This window comes from Phragmites australis, chromosome 20 (assembly GCF_958298935.1).
Source record: "Phragmites australis chromosome 20, lpPhrAust1.1, whole genome shotgun sequence".
NCBI classification, from domain to species: domain Eukaryota; kingdom Viridiplantae; phylum Streptophyta; class Magnoliopsida; order Poales; family Poaceae; genus Phragmites; species Phragmites australis.
In genome coordinates, this window is record NC_084940.1 from 19,364,530 (window position 1) to 19,392,312 (window position 27,783).

General features: G+C 42.1%; 2 protein-coding genes across 3 annotated transcripts; both read left to right on the top strand.

Annotated features, from left to right (window-relative positions):
* The first annotated feature begins 468 nt into the window (after positions 1-468).
* Positions 469-23,211, top strand: LOC133901585 (auxin transport protein BIG-like). Of its 2 annotated transcripts, none has more exons than XM_062342968.1 (14): positions 469-801; positions 4,039-4,145; positions 4,351-4,516; positions 4,613-10,650; positions 10,767-11,378; positions 11,486-11,666; positions 13,210-13,444; positions 13,557-18,107; positions 18,213-18,435; positions 18,560-18,958; positions 19,668-19,811; positions 20,008-21,024; positions 21,189-21,692; positions 22,225-23,211. In XM_062342968.1, the coding sequence occupies exons 1-14, from the start codon at positions 585-587 to the stop codon at positions 23,035-23,037; spliced, it is 15,207 nt and encodes a 5,068-aa protein (XP_062198952.1). In that variant the 5' UTR covers positions 469-584; the 3' UTR covers positions 23,038-23,211. The 2 variants fall into 2 exon arrangements, with proteins under 2 accessions (XP_062198952.1, XP_062198953.1); XM_062342969.1 differs by having other exon boundaries at positions 13,216-13,444.
* Positions 23,212-23,890: 679 nt separating this feature from the next.
* LOC133901272 (GDSL esterase/lipase At2g42990-like) lies at positions 23,891-27,271 on the top strand. Its single transcript, XM_062342577.1, has 3 exons — positions 23,891-24,386; positions 25,870-26,359; positions 26,857-27,271. The coding sequence occupies exons 1-3, from the start codon at positions 24,000-24,002 to the stop codon at positions 27,048-27,050; spliced, it is 1,071 nt and encodes a 356-aa protein (XP_062198561.1). The 5' UTR covers positions 23,891-23,999; the 3' UTR covers positions 27,051-27,271.
* The last annotated feature ends 512 nt before the right edge of the window (positions 27,272-27,783 follow it).

Below are 27,783 nucleotides of genomic sequence, written 5' to 3' on the forward strand. Positions count from 1 at the left end.
GAGAAAACGAAAGAAAAATACTTCTAAATCACATTTGACAAAAGGACCATAAAAACCAAAATAAACAAGAAATACCTTACTAAGTCAGGAGTAACCACTATTTCAATGGCTAAAAAGTTAATCGAAATAGCTTCCGGTTCCTTTAAGAAAGAAACAAAAACCAATGAGATTTTTAAATTACCGAATATAGGTAACAAGAATAGAAATGGCACTTAATGTTCCGGCATATTTTTCAACATATTGACTCTTTCGTTATTTTCATTTTGCAAAAGGAAAAGTGAAAAAACTACCGAGAATCATTTAGAGAAACCACCCCCATTTACAGGGCCATATGGTAAAACTCCCGAAAAAGTCACTAAGAACCGACTTAGCACAAACAGTGACCAAAACGAATCAAACCTCTCCTTACACCTCAAGGAAGCAAAAACCAAAAACCCGTGTAAAATAAGAAGCCACTCGCATCATCGCCTTCCTCCCCACGCTCATCATTCTCTCCTCTCTTCTTTACAACACAGCAGCACAAAACCCTCGCTCCCTGTCCCTGGGCGACTGATCCGAACCCTGCCGATCGGAGATCCCTCGCCATGGCGGCGGCGGAGATCTCGGCGCTTCTCGACCTCCTCCTCGCCGCTGCTGGGGAGCGGGACCCTCCGGTGCGCCGCCTCCGCTTGCCCGCGGCCCGCGCGGGGCTCGAGGCCCTCGCGGGAGCCCTCGCCGCCGGCTCGCCGGCCGACCCCTCCGCTGCCCGCGCCATCCTCGCTGCCTCCCGGGCCGTCGTGTCCGCCGTCCTCGCTGCCTCAGGTGATCTACTCCGATCCCGCATGAATCCCTTCCGCTTCTTCCGTCTTGGATAGCCCCCGAAAGTGGTCACGTTGCTGCTATCGAGGGTTTTGGAATTGCTTAGCAGGTTGTGTTCTCGCAGTTGTAAGCTTAGGGTGCGAGATGCGCTGCTGCTACTACTGGCTTGGCTATGCTTGTTGGGGACTAGGATAGGTGTAGCCTTCCGGTTGATCGGTGGATGCCAGCTTTCATGTCTCATCCATCTTCCATCACCTGGTTCTAAGTTGCTGTGTTCTTTGCTTCTTGGGCAGCTTCGACGGCCTTAGGTACTTAGTTTCCTTTTTTTCTTTCAATTTTGGCACGATATTAATCTAGACTTCAAATTATCTACTGGATCGTTTGATCTTCATATCACTGTTTGAGCTATTTCCTTTGTAGCTCAGACTTTTGTTTACTTCATTGTTGTATCAGGCTTCAGTCTTGAAATGTTTGCCAGGAAGGTTAAGCAATCATCGATATCCTTCCTGTTTCACTTATTGGGCTGTGCTCGAGTTGTGCATTGTGTTTTAGTTCCTTATGTTTGTGTAATGGGAGGTGTACAAGTTTGCTTGTTCTTGTTATCCTACCATGGTTACTCTTGGTGCTGCAAGTCATGAATGTTTGCACTTTCTGTGTGCATTTTTGTGAGTCTTTTGGTACTATGAAGAGACTCATTTTGAGCTAGTTGCAGTCACTTGACAATGTTCTATCGTTGCACATTTGCACTTTAGAATTTAGATGCACGTGCAGACTAGGTTCACTATACTTCCTTCCCTATAGCCTAGCGATGTATCTAGTCTTATTTTATTTTTTCTAATATTGGATTGGTTGTTGCTTGGTTGCCATTATCAGTTCTCAGAAGTACTGTGTCTGAATTGCATGATAGGATGATTGGCAGTCAGTGAGGATTGGCCACAGATTTGCTTTGCTGTTCTTAGTAATTTTGTAGAAGTTGATGCAGTGGTGATATGCAGTTTCCGTATGTTTTCAGAAAAGGAGTAAGATGTTTATATTTTGGAACACTGCCGAAATTTGCAAGAGTATGTAAGAATTATATGTATCTTGGAGTAACCTGTGGTTAAAAGCCAGAATGTTCCCTAAACATGCAGTTTATTTTTTCGGAGCTCCTGTTAACGGCTGTAATTGTCTGGTTGCAGTTTGATTTCAGAATGATACGTCCAATACCAGATTTTTCTTTCAATATGTTGCCGTTTCTATGAATGATCAAAATAAGAATATTAGTTTCCTTGTTAGCTGGGTTAATTTCCTTGTTGATATATACCATGTGTTAAGAGATAATTTTCCTTGGATTAAGAGATTGTTCGTAGGGGTCAAATCGTCCAAATAACAGGGCTACCAATGTACCTATCATATATCAAGCAAGAGTAATGAATTGTTTGATCTCTCACCTCAAATTCTCTCATTCCAATATGTTTCTATCCATCTCATCTAGAGATGCTAATCTCCTTCAAGCCATGCTGTTTATACGTGTTCTCTACGGTAGTTCACATAATTCTCATTCATCCATATATCTGACTAGGGGAGAATTTGAAATGTGAATTCAACCCTACAGTGTTTTTCCCACCTTTCTGGCATTGTTTTTTTAGCTTGTGGATTAGCCCCTTGCTAGTCTGTGTCTTATTTACTGTATGTTTTTCCTTCAATTTCTGCATCCGGTACCCATTAGAGACTGAGTCTGTTTTTTGTTTGAGATATTTCTTCATCTGTATAATTCTGTCTCTCTTGAGAACAGATGCTGCTTCAATGCATTCTGTTACCTTTTTTTTTTTGGTAGGATTCCCGTACCTTATATTGAGCATCTGGATAGGTGCCTTCTTAGTTCGGTGCTCTTTATTATGGAGTATCCTGCTGCTTCTGGTGTTAGCATAAAGTTCTTGTTTTCTTTGTCTGTGTTGCACTTAGTATTTACTTTCATCTTAGACAGTGGATTTATCCTTCTGAGATGTATCATTTGCCTCTCCTATCAGTCTTGATCATTCTATTGGCTGATGGGAAAAATATAATTCAGTTCTGGAAATAGATTGTTATATCACATATAGGTGCTCAAAGTAGGTGGAGGGTTGCTTATGCAGATCTTAATGCACTTCCATTTGAGATACTAGGAAATAGAGACGGAGCTTAGGCCAGGCCAACAGGAGTTGCGGCCCCCCCTACCCCCAACCTTTTTTGACATTTTTTTTTCTAATTTTGTTTAGTTTAGAGCTCACTTACTCCAGCTGCCTATAAACAAGCGCCGCTAGTTTGGTAGTACAGATTGAGAGTCAAATTGTAGATAAGTATACTACGAAGATATAATGAAGGACTTCAAGGATGTAAAGTGTTAAAGAGCTAATATGCAGTGGCTATAGACCATGGCTAGTTGTAATTTTGGTATATATATAGTACTGCTTTTTAGAGTTGTTTCTAGGTATTATAATCTATTAATCTCACTCGAATATGTATTTTGAACCAAATATGGAAAATGATGGCTATAAATTGTGCCATATATTAGTTTAATAGTTTAGCACTTGAACATTTTCGAATTTGCTTTGTTTTTTTAGCCCCCCTTGAAATTTTGGTCAAGCTCCGTCACTGCTAGGAAACAATCTCTATGTCACTTATGTGCATAGAAGTAACCTCTCCACCGCAATTTTCTAAAGTAGGCTTAAACAATAAATTATCTCCCTTCTCTATCTTGGATAGACATTGCTTTCCTCTCCAATGCATATTTTTGTCATGTATTGTTTGTTGGGTTTTGTGCTAAGCAATGTCTCATGAAGACACTACTCCCTCTCTCTTACTCATACTTTTCGCACACCATCTTGAATCCCACGTGGATAGCCCATTAATAACCATAGACACTGTCCATCATGGAGCATTGGGAATGCCCTTAGTAACACAGTGATCTTTTGCATGACACTGAAAACACTGAAGCTTAAACTCCTTTCTGATGCATGTGTTGAATAAATAAAATGGTAGAACTTGTCATGCCGTTGATGCAAAGTTGTATTTGATTTTCTGGGAAACCCTTTTCCTTTTACCGCCTATCATGATTGGAGTACTGCTTTACAATTATGAGATAGTAATCAATACATTTTCTCCAATGTTATTCCCCTGCTGTTTCCTGTCCTTTAACCATTCGAAACAGATCTAGCATATCTCAAAAAGGATTTGATCTGTTTCTAACTTCTATGGTCTCTTTTCAATTTTTGTTATCAGTGGAGCAAGTGGAGCAAACAGTTGTGGAGATCGTGGAGAGGTCTTTGGAATTCTGTCTCTTCTATCTAGAAAAATCATCATATGTGTGTGATGACTTTGGTTTACTGGTAAGTTTTGTTGGCTTGGTTTTAATTCATGGGAGATGATCATTCTGAACTATCAAAGTTTACAATGCTGTGTGATCTGAAGAGTAATCTGATGTGCTATCACCATCATGTTTCCATCTTGTTTGAGTCAGCATTTTGCAAAGATGCTTGGAGTTCTTTTAACTTAGCATTCTTAATTTGTTAATTATGTTTTGCATCTTTTCAGAATGAAGTTGCCAGTTTCATGGAATCTGTGCTGCTTAAAGGTACTCACGGCAAGGTATACTCATTGGAACCCAGCATTCTAAATGACATCAATGAGCAGTGGACTTCTGTCCAAGTTGAAGCTGAGCGCTTGAGCCCACAAGAGAAATATTTCTGCTATCTAAAAGGTAAACTCCTGGGGTCTTTGCCGTGTAAATGCAATTCAATGTTTTGTGCGCTGTTGCTTCTTCATTTGATGACTTCTCACTTATCTTTAATACCAGGTTTTGACTGCTCAAAAAGTGGAGATGACCTTAAACGGTTTCGTTTGGCCTTATCACCGGAATACTTGCGGCGAGATTACGTTAATCCAGAGAATATTGAATCGTGCAGTGCAGTATCTCCAAATGGCATGGTACCATTAGTGCAGCATTTTGCAGTTGTTCACTTATATTGTATACCTCGCCTTCTTACACTGGTTCAGAAGCTTTGCCAATCTCCTGCTTTGGAAATGGTTGAGGATATAAATAGTAACCTGAGGTTGTCTTTCACGCAAAGGATTTTGAAGTTAGTCTGTGGTCTCGCTAGGGAGTTCCCTTCTGATGCTTCTGATGCCATGATGCTATCCTCGGTAGCAAGATGTGCCGATAGTCTGCCAGCTTTGTTCAGACTGAAGTTCAAGTTCTCTAATCATGAAAGAGTGTTTTCTGTGGATGGTATTGGCACTATCTTGCTGCAAATTCTTGAAGAATTTCTACAGCTAATACAAATTATTGTTTGCAACAGCGATATCTGTTGTACAGTTCAAGTATGTACACTTGCATCCATGTTGGAAATCTTTAGACCTAATATATGGAGATATGAAAAATCTGGTGCTTGCTTGGTGCCTCCTTTAGCTTACTCTCCTCACGTTGTTCAATATGTGCTGAAACTTCTTAAAGACACCGAACGATGGACAAGTCGTGTTGGCAGGGATAAACCTGATAAAGATGTCCTGGATTATTCATGCAATCGTAAGATAGATGGTCTGTCTTGTCATGTTCGTTCAGAGGTGGTACCATTGCTGAAGAAATACACATGCAAGGAGTATCTACAATTTATCTTCCCTTCAGGAGAACAATGGTTGGATGGTTTGGTACATCTCATTTTTTTCCTCCACGAAGAGGGAGTGAAATCATTGACAACAAATGAGAAGCCGCAGTTGAGTTGCACAAAACAATCTGTTGTTTCAGAGTTGGAGTCTGTGGCTAGTCACGAGGAAGAAGCACTTTTTGGGAATCTTTTTGCTGAAGTACGTCCTACAGGACTAGTTGATAGTGTTGAACAGCCAACTTCTCTAGGGAGCAGTCCATCAAGCAGCCAGCATGGGCCTATTCAATTAGCTGCTGATTTGATATGCTTTATGAAAATATCCATCTTCTCTCCTGAATGGTGCAGTGCTACATATATGGATGCTTGCAGAAAGTTCAACTTCTGTCATCTAGATCAATTTCTTTCAATACTTAAGTGCCGAGTTTGTTTCCCTGATGAAAGTAGCACTGGAAATACAACGTCTTTTCCTTCTGAAAATAAATTACTGCACATCAATGCAGCCTGTTTTGAACTTCTACAATCGTTTCTTGTTTGTGATGAATGCCCTGCTTCTTTAAGGGAGGACCTTGTGGAGAAAGTGTTTAATTTTGACAATGGGAAGTACACTTATAACCACTATACACTTGCTCTAGTTGCGCATGCTATGACTTCCGCAGCAAACTCAGGATTTAGTCTGGGAAGAAAGATTTTTGTTCAGTATGTTGGTTTCCTTTTGGAGAAGGCAAATGATACACCATCCAGCTCACTGAATATTAGTGATTTCTATGCAAGTCTTCCTTGTGCGTTTCACCTGGAAATTCTTTTGGTAGCATTCCATTTGACCACAGAGTCAGAAAAGGCTGATTTGCTCAAAATTGTGCTTTCTACCCTAGAGAAAATGAAACAGCCCCCGCCTGGAGTAACTGCGGCTGGATTGACAAGATGGGCATTGCTCTTATCAAGGCTTCTGCTCGTGCTGCGGCATATGTTGTTGTACCCCTTAACACATCCATCGTGGTTGTTTATGAGGTTAAGGTCCAGATTGAGGGATATCCAATTGAAGGAAGATCAGTCACGTTCCATGAACGACTGCTTGCCATCCTTGGCAACTGTTATTGTGGAGGGAATGCTTGATGATTCTGTCAAAAAGTATGCTGTGACTAGTAACTTGTTACCTCAGTTGATTGATGTCACTCCAACTCATGCTGAGTTCTATTTTGATAAGGCTGCTGTTGAAACTTTGGGCTTGAACTTGACTGATCTGGGTGCAACTATGTCACAAATCCTTAATTCTTGGAGTGGTAGGAGCGCCAAAGTTGCTGATGATCTCATTGTTGAAAGATATCTGTTTTTGATTTGCTGGAGCACTCTCTCTTGTATAGGCTATCGTGGCAATGATGCTCTTCTTCTGAATGACGGTTTTTTGAATCCTGACTTCGCCGATGTCAATGTCTTCCTAACATTTGCTCTCAGTATTAGCAATGGTGCTTCAGGTCATGCGGGTGTCGATCTGCCTGCATTGATATTTGGATACCTAAAGTTGTTGCACTCTGATATTCTTGGTTCAAGTGAGCTAGAGAGTTGGGATTTCCCCAGGAGAGGGGCATGGCTTTCTTTTATTCTCTTTCTCATTAATGCTAGTCTTTGGGGGCAGCAAACAGGTGGAGAAACTGAGGTGGGTTCACACAGAAAGCAGGAGGTTCATGGTGAGGAGCTATTTGCTCTTGGGAAGAGTTTATTTACATACATAACTGAGAACAGTGGACACTGTTTTGATGTCTTATCATCAATTTTGGAGACCTACCTTCATACTTTCAAGAAAACATATCTGTCATTTCTTGACAGTGGAAGGCCTTCCTTGGATAATCGCTATGCTTCCCTGCTGCTCAAGCATTCCGCCTTTGACAAATCCAAGCATCATCTTCTTTTTGAGAATTTTGGTTCATATTTGGAAATGCTGGAACCCATATGTGAGCTTTCATCAAGGATAGATGGAGTCGCCACAAAACTGGGTGATGAGGAGGAAAAATGTTCTTTCCTGAAGTGCTTGTTACATGGATTTCCATCAGATTACACTTCTAGCAATAGTGCTCTCCTTTCTTGCATTCTGGTGATAAATGAGATCATGCAAACCTTTGATGGATATATAAAAGTCACACGATCGGGAGACAGAGACCAAGTTGGTGAGGGTGTTATTTCCAAACTGCTTGGTATGGTGATGACTGTAAAATCAGATCGTATATTCAGACCTGTCCACAGACAGTGTGATTCTATATTTATGAGTCTAATTAACAACAGAGATGATCTTGCTAGATACAGTGAACTGTTTGTTCTGAAGCAGCTAGAAGGGTTCCTGGCTGACATCAACAAGAATGAAAGCATGGATAGTGGGGTGAAAGAAATTCTAGTTTCTACGGTTGTTGATCTAGTGGAAGACCTTCGATCAAAGACAGAGGTCTTTAAATTCTTCTTTGATGATGCAGAAGGAGCACCCGAAGGAGCAAGCCGTATTTTTGCCTCGGAGCGTGCTGCTCCATCAGTCTTTATTGATGTTTTGGACAAATGCAAATCTGAGCAGGTTAATTTGAAGATTCTCCACTTGTTTACTGATATATTAGGCAATGGTTTTTGTCCTGGTCTTAAGCGGAAGTTGCAAAACAAATTTGTTCGAATGGAAGTACCCTGCTTTTCGTCTTGGTTAGAATTTATAATATTGGGGCCTTCTGTAAAAGTTGAAAGCACAAATGGTACAGTCGGTCCTGCAACGCGAGAATTAGCAGTGGATTTTTTTATTCATCTCATATGTCCTTCATCTGAAACATTGACCAAAGAACTTCAACATCACCTTTTTAACTCCATGGTACTGTTACTTGATAAAGCATTTTTGTCACATGACCTCCAGACTGCCAAATCATATTTCCATTTTATTGTTCAACTATCAAGTGAGGAATCACACTTCAAGCACTTGTTTGAACAGACTCTGATGCTGATGGAGAAAATGGTTGAGGATGAGGGTATGCTGCACACTTTGAAGTTTCTGTTTTCTTTTGTGGAGGCAGTGTTCGGTGATACTGGATTAAATAGAAGTGCCCTTAAGAGACTTTCATCAAAAACTTCTGGCAGCAGTTTTGGATCAGGGTCTCTCATCCCAAAGCAGTTGAAAAATTCAGAAAACCTTGTTATTCACAACAATGAAGAAAGTAATCCCGCTGTTGATTGTGATGCTAGTTCTGGTGAGGAAGATGAAGATGATGGTACATCTGATGGGGAATTAGGGAGCATCGATCGAGATGAGGAAGATGATGGAAACAGTGATAGAGCTCTTGCGTCAAAAGTGTGCACATTTACATCCAGTGGCAGTAATTTCATGGAACAGCATTGGTACTTCTGCTATACGTGTGACTTGACAGTTTCCAAAGGTTGCTGTTCTGTTTGTGCCAAGGTGTGTCATCGAGGGCATCGCGTTGTTTACTCTCGATCCAGCCGCTTTTTCTGTGATTGTGGGGCTGGAGGTGTGAGAGGAAGCAGCTGTCAGTGCTTGAAACCTCGGAAATTTACTGGCACCTCTTCTGTACCTTCACCTGCCGCAAGCAGCTTCCACCCTATATTGCCTTATCATGAGGATGTGGAGCAGGTTGTGGACAGTGGCTCTGATTTTGAAGATGACATCCCCATTGACGCTGATACTTCCATGAAGCTATCTGTGCCAAAAGGATTCAGCGATGAGCTTCCTTTATTTATTAAAAATCTGGATATTGAAGTTAGAATGCTTGGAATCTGCAAGAAGTTGCTGCCCACTATACTCAGCCATAGGGAGTTGAATCTTTTGAAAGACAGGAAGGTTTTGTTAGGAGGTGATGTGGTGGTCTCACATTCCTCTGACATCTTCCAACTAAAGAAAGCTTTTAAAAGTGGATCGCTAGACCTAAAGATAAAAGCTGATTATCCAAATTCTAGGGAACTTAAGTTACATCTTGCTAATGGTTCTCTTGCTAAATCATTGCTCAGTATCAGCACTCGAGGTAAGCTTGCTGTTGGAGAAGGTGATAAAGTTGCTATATTTGACGTGGGACAAATTATTGGACAGCCTACTGCAGCCCCTATTACAGCAGACAAAACAAATGTGAAGCCTCTCTCCAGGAACATTGTTCGCTTTGAAATTGTTCATTTAGTTTTCAATCCATTGGTGGATCATTACCTTGCTGTTGCTGGATATGATGACTGCCAAGTGCTAACCTTAAATAGTCGTGGTGAAGTAACTGATCGCCTTGCCATAGAACTTGCTCTGCAAGGGGCATACATTCGTCGTGTGGAATGGGTTCCAGGTTCTCAGGTACAGCTCATGGTAGTAACGAACATGTTTGCAAAGATATATGATCTCTCACAGGACAACATTAGCCCAATGCATTATTTTACTGTAGCTGATGATATAATAGTTGATGCGACCCTTGTCCCTTCCTCAATGGGGAAGTTGGTGCTGCTTGTTCTTTCTGAAGGGGGCCTTTTGTATAGGCTGAATGTTGCATTGGCGGGCAACATTGGTGCCAAAATATTGACTGAAACAGTCTTGGTCAAAGATGCAGTATCTATGAATAAAGGTTTGTCATTGTACTTCTCGATAACCTACAGGCTTCTATTTGTGTCTCATCAGAATGGTACGACCTTTATGGGGTGCTTGGATGCTGATTCTTCGTCAGTTACTGAATTATCATATATATGCGAGGAAGATCATGATGGTAAATCCAAGCCAGCCGGGCTTTACCGTTGGAGGGAGCTAGTAGCTGGCAGTGGAACTCTTACCTGCCTATCGAAATTTAAATCAAATGCTCCTCTTGCTGTGTCGTTGGGTCCTCATGAATTGGTTGCACAAAACATGAGGCAAAGTACTGGTTCAAATTCCGTGGTTGGTGTTGCTGCCTATAAGCCTTTATCCAAAGATGGAACACATTGTCTTCTTTTGTATGATGATGGTAGCCTTCACATTTACTCACATACACCTAGTGGAGGTGACAGTTCGACAAGCCTTACAGCAGAGCAAACGAAGAAGTTGGGTAGCAGCATCCTCAGCAGTAGAGCTTATGCAGGTACAAAACCAGAATTTCCACTTGATTTTTTTGAAAAGACAATTTGCATCACTTGTGATGTGAAATTTAGTAGTGACACAACCAAGAGTGGTGATTCTGAAAGCATCAAACAAAGATTGACATCAGATGATGGGTATTTGGAGAGTCTGACATCTGCTGGCTTCAAGGTAGGAAGTCCTGATTTGTTCTTACTATTGATGACCATACTTTGAATTTTTTGGCAGTGTGGTGGCCCTAAACCCTGTTATTGATATCAAATGATTTATCCATTGTTTGGTTGTAGGTGACTATTTCAAATCCTAACCCTGATATAGTCATGGTTGGTTGCCGGATCCATGTGGGCAACACATCTGCTGGCAACATTCCTTCTGAAATTACAATTTTTCATAGAGCCATTAAGCTGGATGAAGGCATGAGATCATGGTATGATATTCCATTTACTACTGCTGAATCACTTCTGGCTGATGAAGAATTCACAATTACTGTTGGCCGAACATTCGATAGTTCATCTATACCTAGGATAGATTCTATTGAAGTTTATAGTCGAGCTAAAGACGAATTTGGATGGAAAGAGAAAATGGATGCTCTACTTGATATGGAAGCGCTGGGTGGTAGTTCTGCTGGTGGAAGATCAGGAAAGAGACCTCAAGTCATGCAGGCTGCTCCTATCCAGGAGCAAGTTTTGGCAGATGCTCTTAGGATTCTCTCATGTGTATATCTGCTATGCCGACCAAGTTGCTTTACTGACATGGTTGATGCAGGCATGGAATTTAATAATCTAAAATGCAGAGCTTTATTGGAAACCATCTTTCAGAGTGACAGGGAGCCTCTGCTACATTCTGTTGCGTGTCGTGTTCTTCAGGCTGTGTTCCCAAAGAAGGACATGTACTATCATGTAAATACCAATTTTCTTTCTATACTAATCTTAATACCTATGGGCCAATGTTTTCCTTTTGCTCTGCTATTATTTGGTTAACCTATTTATGGCTTATGTTTGTACAGTTTAAGGACACTATGCGTCTTCTGGGGGTAATAAAATCACTTCCAGCAATAACATCAAGAATTGGAGTTGGAGGTGCTGCATCTAGCTGGGTGATAAAAGAATTTATAGCCCAGATCCATACAATCTCCAAAGTTGCTTTGCACAGGAAATTGAACCTGGCCTCTTTTCTCGAGACCCACGGTATTAATTATACTTGTTTAATAGATGGTTCTTGATTTTCCATGTATCAAGTTTTAAGATCCTACTCCGAGTATTCTGGAAACTGAGTCACTATGGAAGCATGCTGGTTAAGCTTTGAAAGTTTGATACAGGAGGCAGCTAAAGAGCCACTACCTCACCATCTTTCTCTCTAGCTCCCCTCCACTGCTGCCCCCTGTCCCTGCCTTGCTCCACCACATTCCATCGCACGTTCCAGTGCCAGGGCTGCCCACCTCCCAATCCACCACCGGCACCCAGCAGCACCCCTGCTGCCTCCTCCCTACCTTGCCACCCTGTCCACCGCCGAGCCAACCTCTCTTCCGGCTCTATAGCCTGGGGGAGACGAAACTCGCACCTTGAACCCTAAACCCTAGACGGTGCTCCATGCCTCAATGGCAATAGCCGGTGGTGGTAATTAAAAGCTCTTAAACACCACCTTTATATATTTTTAAACATCAATATTGGCCACAATAAATGGCCTGGACATATGTCTCATCACAAGTACTTCCCAAATATGATAATTTTACATCTTTTGAAACAAGAGATAGCACTAAAGGTTTGCAATTGAAGTTGTGATTGGGAGTGTACCAAGTAAAAAAAGTGACATTGTTACTGGAAGTAATAGACTATAAGAAATATTTCTCAACTTTTTATTCTATTGTTATAGCGTCTTTGTTTTGTTGATATTTGCTTTATTGAAGAGACTGTTGAATAATATAGTAACTGTTGGTTTTTATGCTAGTAGGGGTAGCCATATTTATTGCATGCCTTTCTTTATTTCCTTTGTTTCAGAATAGTTGTTTAAGTAGCCTATGCGTGCTTTTTGACTAATGACTGTTGGTAAAAGTTTTACACATTTACGTTCGAAATGTGTGGTTGCCTTGTAAGATGAACAGTGTGAGTAGTTCTGGCAGGAATAGGACACGTGTCTATTGACTCTTGCATGTTGACTTTTATAAGGATTGGATATTCTATCGCTGACTGGCTGTTGATTTGTCTTCCCTTTTGCATGTTGATTTCTATAAGGAATGGATATTCTATTGCTGATTGACTGTTGATATTTCCCTAATCAGCATAATGGCATAGGTCGCGTTCATGTGTTGTGGGCCCCACATGTACATACGATACATGTTTTGATAGACTGATATTTCTCATGTCTCAATTTTTCATCTTCTTTTTGTTGGCCTTGTATTTGCTTGCTTTCTTTCTATTCTTGGGATAACCTGCATGCTTAGTTAAATGTTACAGAAAGGTAGGCTCGATGATTCCGAAGGGTATCAATATTGGCTAACATGCTGCTGCTGCTCCTTTTGTCTCTGATGTGCTACTTTGTTAACTTGAGTTTCCAACTTGCAATTTGTATCTATTAGGTTGAGCAGAGAACACTGGAAATTATTAGATGCGATAACCTAGTGTTGGAATGTGAAGTATATTAAACATAAGGCCTTTTGAATTAGCACAGTTGCTAATTTGAGAAGATTTTCTAAGTCATAAATATTTATTTGAATATCTACATATTTTGCAGGTACAGAGCTAGTTGATGGCCTCATGCAAGTTTTCTGGTGTATATTAGATTTAGACAGGCCGGAGACACAGACGATAAATAGTCTTGTTGTACCCTGTGTGGAATTTATTTATAGCTATGCAGAATGCCTAGCTCTGCATTCCAAGGAAAAATCTGGAGCCTCAGTGGCACCTGCAGTTGCTCTACTGAAGAAGCTACTCTTTGCACCATATGAAGCAGTGCAGACTTCTAGCAGGTGATCTTCTCTTCTATTGTGTATCGATCAATTGATGTATTACTATTAACATCTGCTAGTCTTTCTTTTGGTCTTTCTATCATCTTATTTGCTTTTTATTGATGGTTTTCAGTTTGGCTATTTCATCTCGATTTCTCCAAGTCCCTTTCCCAAAGCAGACAATGATAGCTAATGATGATGGTCCTGAGCACCAAGCGAAAGCAGGTGCTTCTGCTACGAATTCCACCAGTGGAAATGCTCAGGTTATGATTGAAGAAGATCCTGCAACATCGTCAGTGCAATACTGCTGTGATGGTTGCTCCACTGTTCCAATACTCCGGCAAAGGTGGCACTGCAACATATGTCCAGATTTCGACCTATGTGAAACTTGCTATGAGATACTTGATGCAGATCGTCTACCAGTTCCCCATTCAAAGGATCATCCCATGTCAGCAATACCAATTGAACTTGATACATTTGGAGGTGAAGGCAATGAAATTCATTTCTCTATTGATGAGCTAACGGATTCTGGAGCTCTTCGTGCTCCTGCTGATAGAAGTGTTCAGACCTCCCCATCATCAATTCATGTATTGGATGCAAGTGAGTCTGCAGACTTCCCTGAGTCTATTACAGACCAAATGACTGTATCAATTTCTGAGTCAAAACGTGCCATTAATGCCCTTCTACTTAACCATCTAATTGAAGAGCTTAGAGGCTGGATGGGGACCACAGCCGGTACTCGAGCCATACCTATAATGCAGTTGTTCTACAGGCTCTCATCTGCAGTTGGTGGTCCTTTCATGGATAGTTCAAAGCCAGAAAATTTGGATTTGGAAAAGTTTGTGAAGTGGCTCATGGAAGAAATCAACATAAGTAAACCATTCCCTGCCAAAACACGATGCTCTTTTGGAGAAGTATCTATCCTTGTTTTCATGTTTTTCACACTTATGTTCCGTAACTGGCATCAGCCTGGGAGTGATAGTTCTCATTCAAAGTCAAGTGGGAACTCTGATTTGATAGAGAAAGGTCCTGTTCAGGTTCCAGCGCCAACCACAATAACTCTTCCATCATACAGTGGTGACCAGGATAAAAATGAGTTTGCTTCTCAGTTAGTTCGTGCCTGTTCTACCCTCAGGCAGCAGTCATTTTTGAATTATCTAATGGATATTCTGCAGCAACTTGTTCATGCTTTCAAGTCATCATCCATAAATGGAGAAGCTGGTTCTTCTGGTTCAGGCTGCGGATCCCTACTGACAATAAGGAGAGAGCTACCAGCTGGAAACTTCTCTCCCTTTTTTTCAGATTCATATGCTAAATCTCATCCAACTGATCTGTTCATGGACTACTACAAATTGTTGTTGGAGAATACATTCCGGCTTGTATATAGCATGGTTCGACCAGAGAAGGAGAAGTCAGCTGAGAAGGATAGAAGCTGCAAGGTTCCCAACACTAATGATCTAAAGTTGGATGGATATCAGGATGTTCTTTGCAGCTATATTAGCAATCCTCATACTACATTTGTTCGGAGGTATGCAAGGAGGCTCTTCCTTCATTTATGTGGCAGCAAGACTCACTATTATAGTGTCAGGGATTTGTGGCAATATTCTCATGAAGTCGAGAAACTTCATAAAATCATAAACAAGTCTGTAGATTTCCGAAGCCCTGTTCCTTATGAGAGAAGTGTCAAGCTCATAAAATGTTTGTGTACTCTTTGTGATGTGGCTGCAGCAAGGCCGAAAAATTGGCAAAAGTTCTGCTTGAAGCACATGGATCTTCTTCCGTTTCTTATGGACATTTTTTATCATTTCAGTGAAGAGTGTATTATTCAGACTCTCAAGCTTCTAAATTTGGCCTTTTATTCAGGGAAAGATGCCAATCGTAGTGCACAAAAACCAGTGTGTGTGGATGTTGGAGGTTCTACAAGGACTAGCTCACAGTCTTCAGATTCAAAAAAGAAGCGGAAGGGAGATGATGGTTCTGAAGGTTCCCCAGAAAAATCTTGCATGGACATGGAACAGGTTGTAGAAATGTTCAATGATAAGGAAGGTGATGTGTTGAAGCGCTTTGTCGATATATTCTTGCTAGAATGGAACTCAGCTGGTGTCCGGCATGAGGCTAAATGTGTTTTATTCGGCATGTGGTACCATGCAAAAAATTCGCTTAGGGAGACTATGTTAACAATCCTACTGCAGAAGGTGAAATATCTTCCCATGTATGGACAAAACATTGTTGAGTACACTGACCTCATAACCTGTTTACTAGGAAAAGTTAATGACTCGAGTGAGAAGCAGAATGACTATGAATTTGTGAATAAATGCTTAACATCTGAGGTAATAAGCTGCATTTTTGACACGCTCCATTCGCAGAATGAGCTATTGGCAAATCATCCAAATTCTCGTATATACAACACGCTGAGTTGCTTAGTGGAGTTTGATGGCTATTACTTAGAGAGTGAGCCTTGTGTTACCTGCAGCTGCCCAGATGTTCCGTATTCTAGAATGAAGCTTGAAAGCCTCAAGTCCGAGACCAAATTTACTGACAACAGGATAATAATAAAATGTACTGGAAGCTTTACTATACAGTCAGTGACAATGAATGTTTATGATGCTCGTAAGTCTAAGTCAGTGAAAGTACTCAACTTGTATTACAACAACAGGCCTGTGACTGACTTGTCAGAATTGAAGAATAATTGGTCTCTTTGGAAGCGTGCTAAGAGCTGCCATCTTACATTTAATCAAACTGAATTGAAGGTTGAATTCCCCATCCCAATCACAGCATGCAATTTCATGATTGAGCTCGATTCGTTTTATGAAAATCTTCAAGCTTCTTCCCTTGAGTCATTGCAATGCCCACGGTGTAGCAGGTCTGTCACTGATAAGCATGGCATATGTAGTAACTGCCATGAAAATGCATATCAGTGTCGTCAGTGTAGAAATATCAACTATGAAAACCTTGACTCTTTCCTTTGCAATGAGTGTGGATACAGCAAATATGGTCGTTTTGAATTCCATTTCATGGCAAAGCCTAGTTTTTCATTTGACAACATGGAAAATGATGATGACATGAGAAAAGGATTGGCAGCAATTGAGTCAGAGTCAGAAAATGCTCATAGGCGGTACCAGCAACTGATGGGATTTAAGAAGCCTCTCATTAAACTTGTGTCAAGCATAGGTGAACAGGAGATAGACTCGCAGCAGAAGGACGCTGTCCAGCAGATGATGGTGTCCTTGCCTGGGCCCACATGCAAGGTAAATCGCAAGATTGCACTTCTTGGTGTTCTGTACGGTGAAAAATGCAAAGCAGCTTTTGATTCTGTGAGCAGAAGTGTTCAGACATTACAAGGACTGCGCCGTGTTTTAATGACATATCTGCACCATAAAAATTCTAGTGATACCAATGCCTTACCAGCTTTTTCAATACCAAGGTCTCCAAGTAGATGCTATGGGTGTAGTACTATGTTTGTTACACAATGCCTGGAGTTATTACAAGTGCTCTCAAAACATGCAAACTGCAGGAAACAACTTGTAAGTGCTGGAATTTTATCAGAATTATTTGAAAACAACATTCATCATGGCCCTAGAACAGCACAAACTCTTGCTAGGGCTGTGCTATCTTCTTTCTCTGAAGGTGATGCAGATGCAGTTCAGGAATTGAACAACTTGATTCAGAAGAAGGTGATGTATTGTCTTGAGCACCATCGTTCCATGGACATTGCTCAGTCAACACGAGAAGAGTTACTGCTGCTATCAGAGGCCTGTGCTCTTGTGGATGAGTTTTGGGAGGCAAGACTACGTGTCGCCTTTCTGCTGCTGTTCTCTTCTATTAAGGTTGGAGCAAAACATCCTGCAATTTCAGAACATATTATTCTTCCTTGTTTGAGAATAATTTCTCAGGCTTGCACACCCCCAAAATCTGATGGTGGGGATAAAGAGGCAGGCTTGGGAAAATCTAGCTTGATATTGCAATCGAAGAACGATGATACAACTGGTAACACAGCAACTAATATACCCAGTGCTAAGATTCAATCAGATGTATCTGGAAAAAGTCATGATGCAAGTCGAAGAGGCCAGGATATTCCACTCCTGAGCTATTCCGAGTGGGAGAGTGGTGCATCATATTTAGATTTTGTCAGGAGGCAGTACAAAGTATCCCAGGCAGTGAAAGGAGCTGTTCAGAAGACACGTCATGATTCGCAGAAGTCTGACTACCTGGTTCTGAAATATGGACTCAGATGGAAGCGTCGTGCATGTCAGAAGTCATGTAAAAGTGACTTCTCGAAATTCGCCTTGGGTTCCTGGGTATCAGACTTGATTTTAAGTTCTTGTTCCCAGTCAATAAGATCTGAGATATGCACTCTTATAAGCTTGCTATGCCCATCAAACTCTCCCAGACAGTTTCAATTATTGAACTTGCTCGTATCTTTACTTCCTCGAACACTCTCAGCTGGTGAAAGTGCAGCAGAATACTTTGAGTTACTTGGGACCATGATCGATTCCGAGGCTTCACGTCTTTTCCTAACTGCTCGTGGTTGTTTGACAACATTGTGTTCTTTGATAACAAAAGAAGTGTCCAATGTTGAATCGCAGGAGAGAAGCCTTAGCATTGATATATCACAAGGATTCATTCTTCATAAACTTGTTGAGCTCCTGAACAAGTTTCTTGAAATTCCCAATATCAGAGCAAGGTAAAGCTCCTGTTTGTTCTCCTAAATAAGCTTATCTGTTTCCACACACTCTCAATACACCTGGTTGCTTTTCGATGTCCTTAACTTTTTTTCCTCATGTTACAGATTCATAAGTGATAGGTTACTATCTGAGGTCCTGGAAGCTTTTCTGGTCATCTGTGGGCTAGTTGTGCAAAAGACAAAGTTAATTAATGATTGTAATTGTCTTTTGAAAGACCTTCTTGATAGCTTGCTCATCGAGAGTACTGAAAACAAACGTCAATTTATTCAAGCTTGCATCTCTGGATTGCAGAAGCATGTGAAGGAGAAAAAGAGACGGACATCTTTGGTACAAGCAACAACTTTTTATTTTGATATTGTGGTTGATTTATAATTTGATAGAAACTATGAAAATGAAATGTAACTTATTTATTATCTTGCCCTGCTCCCTTATCTTGAGTTTTCTTTTGCAGTTTATTTTGGAGCAACTCTGCAATCTGATTTGCCCCGTGAAACCAGAGCCTAGTTATCTTTTGATACTGAACAAGGCACATACTCAAGAAGAGTTCATCAGGGGTTCTATGACGAAGAATCCATACTCCAGTGTGGAGATTGGCCCTCTAATGAGAGATGTGAAAAACAAAATATGTCATCAACTTGATTTGATTGGACTTTTGGAGGATGACTATGGTATGGAATTATTGGTTGGTGGAAATATAATCTCACTTGATCTGAGCATTTCCCAAATCTATGAACAAGTATGGAGGAAGCACCATGGTCAAACTCAACATTCTCTGTCCAATGCCAGCATGCTAACTGCCGCTCCAGCTGTCAGAGATTGCCCGCCAATGACAGTGATCTACAGACTGCAGGTTAGCTATGATGGTTTGGGTCAGGATTTTTTTTTGTTTACATTGATTTCTTCATTTTTTTTATAAGCACCTCATTAGTCCTAGGGGATTTTAATGTCTTGATACTTGTTTACAAGAACTGTTCGTGCATTACCCACAAATAAGTTGATCTGGTATATACGACAACTAATATCAGGAAGTGCTGTATTGTTTATTTGCTACTCCCTGCTTAGTCCATTTGGATTCGTGGGTGGTACAATGTACATTTTACCCGTCACTTATTGCAATAATTAAGGTAGTTGGAATGCTTACTTCATTGAATAGGCACAATCAAATAGGGGCAAAATAGGAAAGAGGGGTAAAAAGGTGCCTTGAAGTTGTTGGACTTATATTTGGTGAAGTGGGAGAGAGGCTAGATGGACTTATATTTGGTGAAGTGGGAGAGAGGCTAGATGGACTTATATTTGGGATCTGAGGGAGTAATATATTTGTGTGGTTCTAATGTATGCCCCCTTTTAACATTGGAAGACTTTGATTTCTTGTGGACATTGCATACAGACTCCTATGATCCCAATAGAGCTTTTGTTGTTAAAACACATTGCTGTATAATAATGGACTGATCTGGAGGGTGTGAAGCTTTTCTGGTCATCCGTGGGTTAGTTGTGTGCAAAAGACAAAGTTAATTAAGGACTGTAGTTATGTTCATAAAACATGATTCTTTTCTGACCAGGGTTTAGATGGTGAAGCTACTGAGCCTATGATTAAAGAGCTGGAAGAGGAAAGGGAGGAATCACAAGATCCTGAAATTGAGTTTGCTATAGCAGGTGCTGTTAGGGAATGCGGAGGTCTTGAGATTATTTTAAGCATGATTCAGGTATGCTCTTTTATGTTTACGTTTAAGTTGGTTAGCTTCATCCCTTCTTCTCTTTTTTCCTTTTTGAGAAGTCTATTGAGCAGCTGTCAACACGAACTTGAACAAATAATGTGAATTTTGTGTTCCAACCTTGTACTTGTTGATGAGGCTTGAGATTGATCTTTTCTGTATTAATATTTTTATCTTTTTTGGGCAGAGCCTGCATGATGATGAGTTAAGATCTAATCAAGAAGAGTTGGCTTCCGTTCTTAACCTTCTGAAGTATTGTTGCAAAATCCGCGAAAATAGATGTGCTTTATTACGTTTGGGTGCTTTGGGTTTGCTGCTTGAGACAGCTAGACGTGCATTTTCAGTGGATGCAATGGAACCAGCTGAAGGTATTCTATTAATTGTAGAAAGTCTTACTATGGAAGCTAATGAGAGTGACATAAGCATTGCCCAAAGTGTTACAACTAGTAATGAGGAGACTGGTGCTGGTGAAGAGGCCAGGAAAATTGTTCTCGTGTTTTTGGAGAGACTATCTTTAGGTGCTAAAAAATCAAACAAGCAACAAAGGAATGAGGAAATGGTGGCAAGGATCTTGCCTTACTTGACCTATGGGGAGCCAGCAGCTATGGAAGCTCTTATTCAACATTTTGAGCCCTACCTTAGGGACTGGACTGAATTTGACCGGTTGCAGAAGCAACATGAAGAGAATCCAAAAGATGATACTATAAGCAAAAATGCGTCGATGCAGCGATCTGCTGTCGACAACTTTGTTCGTGTCTCAGAGTCACTCAAGACTAGTTCGTGTGGTGAGAGACTGAAAGAGATTATTCTGGAGAAGGGAATTACAAAAACTGCAGTTGATCATGTGAAGGAAAACTTTGCTTGTGCAGAACAGACTGGCTTTAGAACCAGTGCAGAATGGACAGCTGGCTTAAAGCTACCATCTATTGCACTCATTCTGTCGATGTTGAAGGGGCTAGCCAAGGGTCATTTGCCTACACAGAAATGCATTGATGAAGAAGGCATTCTACCACTGCTTCATGCTTTGGAAGGGGTGCCTGGTGAAAATGAAATTGGTGCAAGAGCAGAAAATCTTTTGGACACGCTGGCCAACAAAGAAAATAATGGTGATGGCTTCCTAGGAGAGAAGATTCAAGAGCTGCGATGTGCTACAAGGGATGAGATGCGCCGCCGTGCTCTTAAGAAAAGAGAGATGCTGCTTCAGGTAACTCTTGTTTTCAACTTTTCGTCAGCTGCTATGTTTGTACTGTTATTCCTCCTGCTTTCTGAAGTTCTTTTCTGGAAAAATTTCCAATGGTATCTATTTAGGTTCTGAATTCTACATGTACACTTGTTCATGTTTTGCTGCCTTTTTTCTCTCTATTTCAGGGACTAGGAATGCGGCAAGAATTTGCTTCTGATGGAGGTAGACGTATTGTTGTCTCTCAGCCTATAATTGAAGGTTTGGATGATGTGGAAGAAGAGGAGGATGGGTTAGCATGTATGGTTTGTAGAGAAGGGTATACTTTAAGACCAACAGACATGTTAGGAGTCTATGCGTTCAGTAAACGAGTGAACTTGGGTGCAACAAGTGCTGGTAGTGGCCGTGGGGACTGTGTTTACACCACTGTTAGCCACTTCAACATCATACACTACCAATGTCATCAGGAAGCTAAAAGAGCTGATGCTGCACTGAAGAATCCAAAAAAGGAGTGGGATGGTGCTACCTTGCGAAACAATGAGACATTGTGTAATTGTATCTTTCCATTGAGGGGCCCATCTGTTCCTCATGGGCAGTACACTCGGTGTGTTGATCAGTACTGGGACCAATTGAATTCTCTTGGAAGAGCAGATGGGAGTCGTCTCCGGTTGTTGACATATGACATTGTTCTGGTATGTGATGCTGACATATTCTTGTGCTAAAACAATGCTAAAATTCCCATGCATTACACTGATACAATCTGTACGAAGTCATTTTTTATTATCGTCTAGGTTTACCTTTATTTTACTTAAATGCAGGTTCAAATCCACATGCTGAAAATTTGAAACCTACCATGAAATTTATAGTTTTATTTTTTATTTGGCCCTGAGGAATCAATAGTTGCATTGCTATGTAAGGATAGAAAACCTGTTACTGAAGATTATTTCCAGGTTGGATAGCATATTGATTATTCTTGTTTCTATTTATCTTGCATACTAAAAATAATTTCTTGGACATCAATTGTTACCACTCCATCAATATGCTACAATGTACTCCCTCAGTTCCAAAATATTTGTTGTTTCAGAATGCGCGCTGTCAAACTTCTGAACTTTGACCACACAGTAGACAGATGTCACAGCGAATAGTTTGACAATGATTTTTAAAATCATATATTCATCTTACACATGACTGATCACATAAAATGGTATTTTTTGTTTCCACTAGATGCTGGCCAGGTTTGCAACAGGCGCTTCTTTCAGCACTGACTGCAAAGGTGGGGGAAGGGAAAGCAACTCACGGTTTCTTCCATTCATGGTCCAGATGGCTTCTCATCTTGTAGATGGAAGCGCTAACCAGCAGCGTCATGCTATGGCCAGGGCTGTCACCACGTACTTGTCCATCTCTCCATCAACAACAGAATCTCCTGTTCGGCTTTCAGCATCTGTCACTGGATCTCGTGGTAGTTCATGCTCCTCCGAGGAGACTGTACAGTTCATGATGGTTTATTCCCTTCTGTCGGAGTCATATGAGAGCTGGCTCCAGCACCGCCCCGCGTTTCTGCAGAGGGGCATTTACCATGCTTACATGCAACATAAGCACGGGCGATCGAAGATCAAGCTCTCCTCTGACTCGTCTTCCTCGGCAGTTCGGTCAGATGAAGGTTCATCTGCTGATACAAACGACAACAAGAAGCTCTTTGCCATTGTCCAGCCGATGCTGGTGTACACTGGCTTGATTGAGCAGCTGCAGCAGTTCTTCAAGAAGGGCAAATCATCTGGCTTGAGCAGGCCGAGCGACAAAGATGAATCCGGTGGCCACCTTGAGAAATGGGAGATCCTGATGAAAGAGAAGCTGGGCAACATGAAGGAGATGGTGGGGTTAGCCAAGGACCTGCTCTCCTGGCTCGAAGACATGACCTCATCTGATGATTTGCAGGAAGCTTTCGATGTCATGGGAGCGCTGACGGATGTATTCTCGAGCAATCACATGAAATGTGAAGATTTTGTACGGGCGGCCATACATGCCGGCAGGAGCTGAGTGAGAGAACGGGATGGGGGATCTACGGTGTTGTGTTATGTGTTCATATATATGTCATGTGCCTGTCTATGTTGTATGAATAGGCAACTTTTGTGTAGGCGGCTGTAAACGTTATAGCCTTGTTAGATCAACTGGCTCAGATACATCCTCGTTATGCTAGCTCCATTCGGCCCACATGTCCCCTTCCAATTGCAGTATGTTGGCATCTTGTTTAACTTGCAGGAGTTACTTCCGTTGCTTCTTTGTGCTTGGCCATGGTTGGTAGCCATAGTCTGTTTCTCGATGAAATTTTACTGGAAGTCTGAAACGGTAAAATCAACCTTGCCACAGGTCGCAGGAAAATGTAGATACGAGAAAACTTTTTGGGTAAATTCTACAGGTATTTTTGTTTTGAGAGGACGATCAGCAGGTGTATCATGCATCACTGATCAGTAAGACCGACATGTCGTGGGTATGAACTTACTGACATGTCATGGGTATGAACAAGTGCCACTGGATTCACCGTAGCAGCTTTGATTCAACGCATCAACAACTACTCATTGTCATCGAAAGACCTACCGGAGTTTGGTTGATTGACTCCTTGCTGGCTTTTAGCAGCAGGCGACAGCGAAAGCAAATCGGAAGCAGCGAATTGCGCCAAATAAACGGATCAAATAAATGCATAAAAAATTTGCAACAAAACATGCAGCTACAACCTCTGAGATGGGTGAGCAACAAGCACGGCCCACCGTCCGATTATTTGCATGCCCGCCTAAATTGTTCTAACCATACATGGCCGGGGACACTGTTGCACCTAAAAATCGTCCTCGATTTATAGCATTACGGCGACAAGGCTATAAATACGTATGCTTCGTGTGTACGATGAGCAACCGCATGCACATGTCCATGCATACATAGGTCCAAAAAGAAAAGAAAAACTTTGAGCAAATCGAGTACCATTTAAATTCGAGCTATCGACTAAGATGACCTCGCTGCAGTGCACGCGGTGGTTCTTAGTCATGAGCCTCGTGATGCAGGTCTTGCTACGCGGCGGCGGTGCTGCTGCGGCCGACAAGGTCCCGGCTGTGATCGTGTTCGGCGACTCGACGGCCGACACCGGCAACAACAACTTCATCCAGACCCTGGCGAGGGGAAACTACCCGCCATACGGGCAGGACTACGCCGGCAGGGTCGCCACCGGCCGGTTTTCCAATGGCCGACTCCCCGTCGACTTCGTCTCCGAGGCGCTCGGCCTGCCGCCCGCCGTCCCGGCCTACCTCGACCCCGGCCACAGTATCCACCGGCTGGCGTCAGGGGTTAGCTTCGCCTCGGCGGGCAGCGGGCTGGATGATATAACCGCTCAAATCCTTGTGAGTTTAGATTTTATTATCATTGAGTTTTCTCCTCCAACTTATTTGGAAAGTTCGATAGCTAATATATATATTTGTAAATTTGTATTTTTTTTAAAAAAAACGAACTACCAGGAGAGCTACCAATTATATTGATAAGAAGAAAAGCCCGACTAGCTAACAACCACACAATGTTTGGTTTTCAAGGAAAAACCTAGCTCAAAACCATAATAACGCAGACGAATTACCTAGCTAAACTAGGCCAACAACACCACAACTACATAACCATCTATTTAGCTACACTAAGCCTATGATGATCAACACCGCCACAGAGCAACCCAAAGGAAGGACTCAAACCAACCGCCACCCGAGAGGAAACACCCATACGCCTCCTCCAAGGAGGGCACAACCAACAGCACCGCCGTCGCCCATCCGAAAGAAACGGAAATGAGTTTTCACTCAGAGAACCTCCCATAGAGGCAAGAAACACCTCGGCACTACCTCCTAGGAGGGAACGGAACGGTGCCCAAGGGCGTCGCCGTCACTACATCGACAGGATATCAAAACAAGGCTTTCGCTCAGTGTTCCCGCCCCCACTATGTAGAATAGAGCCAACACAGACACAGACAAACCACTAGCACATCATAGCCCTCGTAAACGTGCCGCCAATAACGTAGTCGATAGCCCCTCGAGCACGCGCAGCCACAAGCCAACAACAAGTCGTAGAGCTCCCCACAAGCGAGATCTGGGGGAAGGGGATATATCTCGTAAGGGGAGGAGCTTGTAGGCACCGGTGGGGCCATGATGTGGGCGAGGACTGTAGTCCCAGAGTGCCAATGCCCAAAAAGAGCCAACACCTTGCACACGAGCTGCCAACGAAGCTGACACCAGGCCATCAAGCTCCTTGAGGGCCAGATCGGGAGGAATAGACCGATCTAGCAAGAGGATGAGCCGAAGAACCCAGGGAGGTGGAAATGACCGGCCTAACATCAGTTTGTGATATCTTCTTTGATTGAAACGATTAAGGCGTGTAACAGGAGTCGGCGGTTGCTGAAGATGATCGCATTTCGCGATAGTCAAAGCCGCCAACAGATCAGGAGAACAAGTGAATCGAAGCCCCTTCGAAGGTCCGTTGCGAGGCGCTCCCGAAGTTTTGACCACCAAGCGAAGACGTTGGCCTCAGCCACCGGTGTCTGAACCCCGATAAACCGCCACCAAACCTCTCTAGCCAGGGTGCAGTGAAGAAACAGGTGATCAGTGGACTCTGGAAGTTGCAGAAGATATTGACGAGCTTTTCTCCCAAACAACACCGAAGATATTTTGTACCGCAGTGGATGCTTCCCATGGCATGGAGAGGATTTGATTTGACACAAAAAAAAATCTCTCCTGGGTTTACTTCCCTGGAATTACCTTACCTAGCACCCAAACAAGCCCTAAAGGTTTTGTGATATTGTGAATTTTTTTATCATTCCAATATATGTTTATCAGTTGTCCTTTTCTGCAGTCAGCAGTGACCCTGACTCAGCAGATAGAGCACTTCAAGGAGTACAAGGCGAGGCTCAGGCGCGCCAAAGGCGACGCCACCGCGAACCACATCATAAGCCGGTCACTCTACATCTTCAGCATCGGCGCCAGCGACTTCCTGGCGAACTACCTGGTGTTCCCACTCAGGCGCTACAGGTTCACCCTGCCGGAGTACGAGGCCTACCTCGTCGGTGCGGCGGAGGTGGCGGTGCGCGCTGTGCACGCGCTCGGCGCGCGGCGGATCAGGCTCGCCGGGCTGCCGCAACTGGGGTGCCTGCCGCTGCAGCGGACCATCAACCTCGCCAGGCCCGGGGACTGCAACGAGTGGCACAACATGATGGCGCGGAGCTTCAACCACAGGCTGAGGGCGCTGGTGTGGAAGCTCAACCAGGAGCTGCCTGGGGCGCAGGTGGTGTACGTGGACCAGTATCGTCTCTTGGCCGCCATGATCGCCAAGCCATGGGAGTACGGTGAGTGGGCACGTTTATTACTTTTTGTTCATACTGGTGGTCCATAAATTTTTAGTTAGTGATAGTGGAAAGGTACTATGAAAGCCATTGTTCCCTCGACTTACAGCGGGTCGAAAACAATTTTTTTCATAAAAATCTCTAGTCTTGCAGCCATGGACATGCGGTCATTAAGTTGATCTCTACTCCCTTCAATCACTAATGAAATGTTGTTTGGGGAAGCATGCAGTCAAACAATGTAAAAATCGATCATTGGTTTCTTTGCGAATATCGAGATTGAACATGTGAAAACATATAATTGTCTCGGATTGTAGTTCCATGATAATGTAATTTTGCTACGTTTGGTAAACATATACAATAAAATTCTGTCGCCAAAGTCGCATTTTGTAGATGGTGTAAATGTATAGAGCAAGAATGCTTTAACTAGAGAGACCAGAATACTTATTATTGTCGATTTGCTAATACAATTCAAATTTTCTTACTGCCTCTGTGATGACCAGGTTTTGAGAACTCGGTGCGAGGATGCTGCGGCACAGGGTACATTGAGACAGGAGTGCTATGCAGCTTGGACAATGCATTGTCATGCGACAATGCCGATAAATATGTCTTCTTCGACGCAGTCCATCCATCGGAGAGAGCATACAAGATCGTAGCCAATGGAATTCTAAATGCCACATCGCACATAGTCAATTAACTTCAAATTTTCTTATCTTGGCTGAATTCAATGTGATTAGTTAAACAAATGTCCTTACTTGAACTTAATTAGCAAATTGTACACAAATTCTAGTTGAATTCAATGTAGGAGATAACATCCTAGAAAATGTGTCCTGTTGTGATCCATGTAATACGAGAAAGTAAGCATATATAGTTCACTACCAATGGCTTCTTTAATTCGACACCTTCCAGTGTTGCTACTTTGGCTCTGTCATCGCTCTTGCTCTTGCTTCCCGTGTTCCTCTACTCTGAATTATCTCTTAATCTTGTCCCATTTGGCACTAATTTGGCATGCTTGATAAATTTAATGCTATGATTAGGCTCTGTGATGTGTGTTTGTTCTACCTAATACTTATATGATATCATGATGCTTGATTACTTAGGTTCTTGCTGAAACACAATATGTGCTCATGTCCTTAATTTACACTAAGAACAAGAGCAAGGATTGAACCCACTTTGCTATGATGAAGAACAAGAATATGAGCAAAGGACTACTCTCCTATGCATCAAATTCACAATCGTCTAACTACTACAAACAGCTTAATCACAATTGGTTCCTAACCCTTTTTGCAGTTCAAAGTGACTGTGATAATCAGCGATTATCACAATTGATGCTGTAATCGACTTGAAAAAGCATTATCACAGTCAATTCTAGATTGAAACCGACTGTGATAATAATATTATTAAAGTCGGTTCTAATAATGAATAGACTG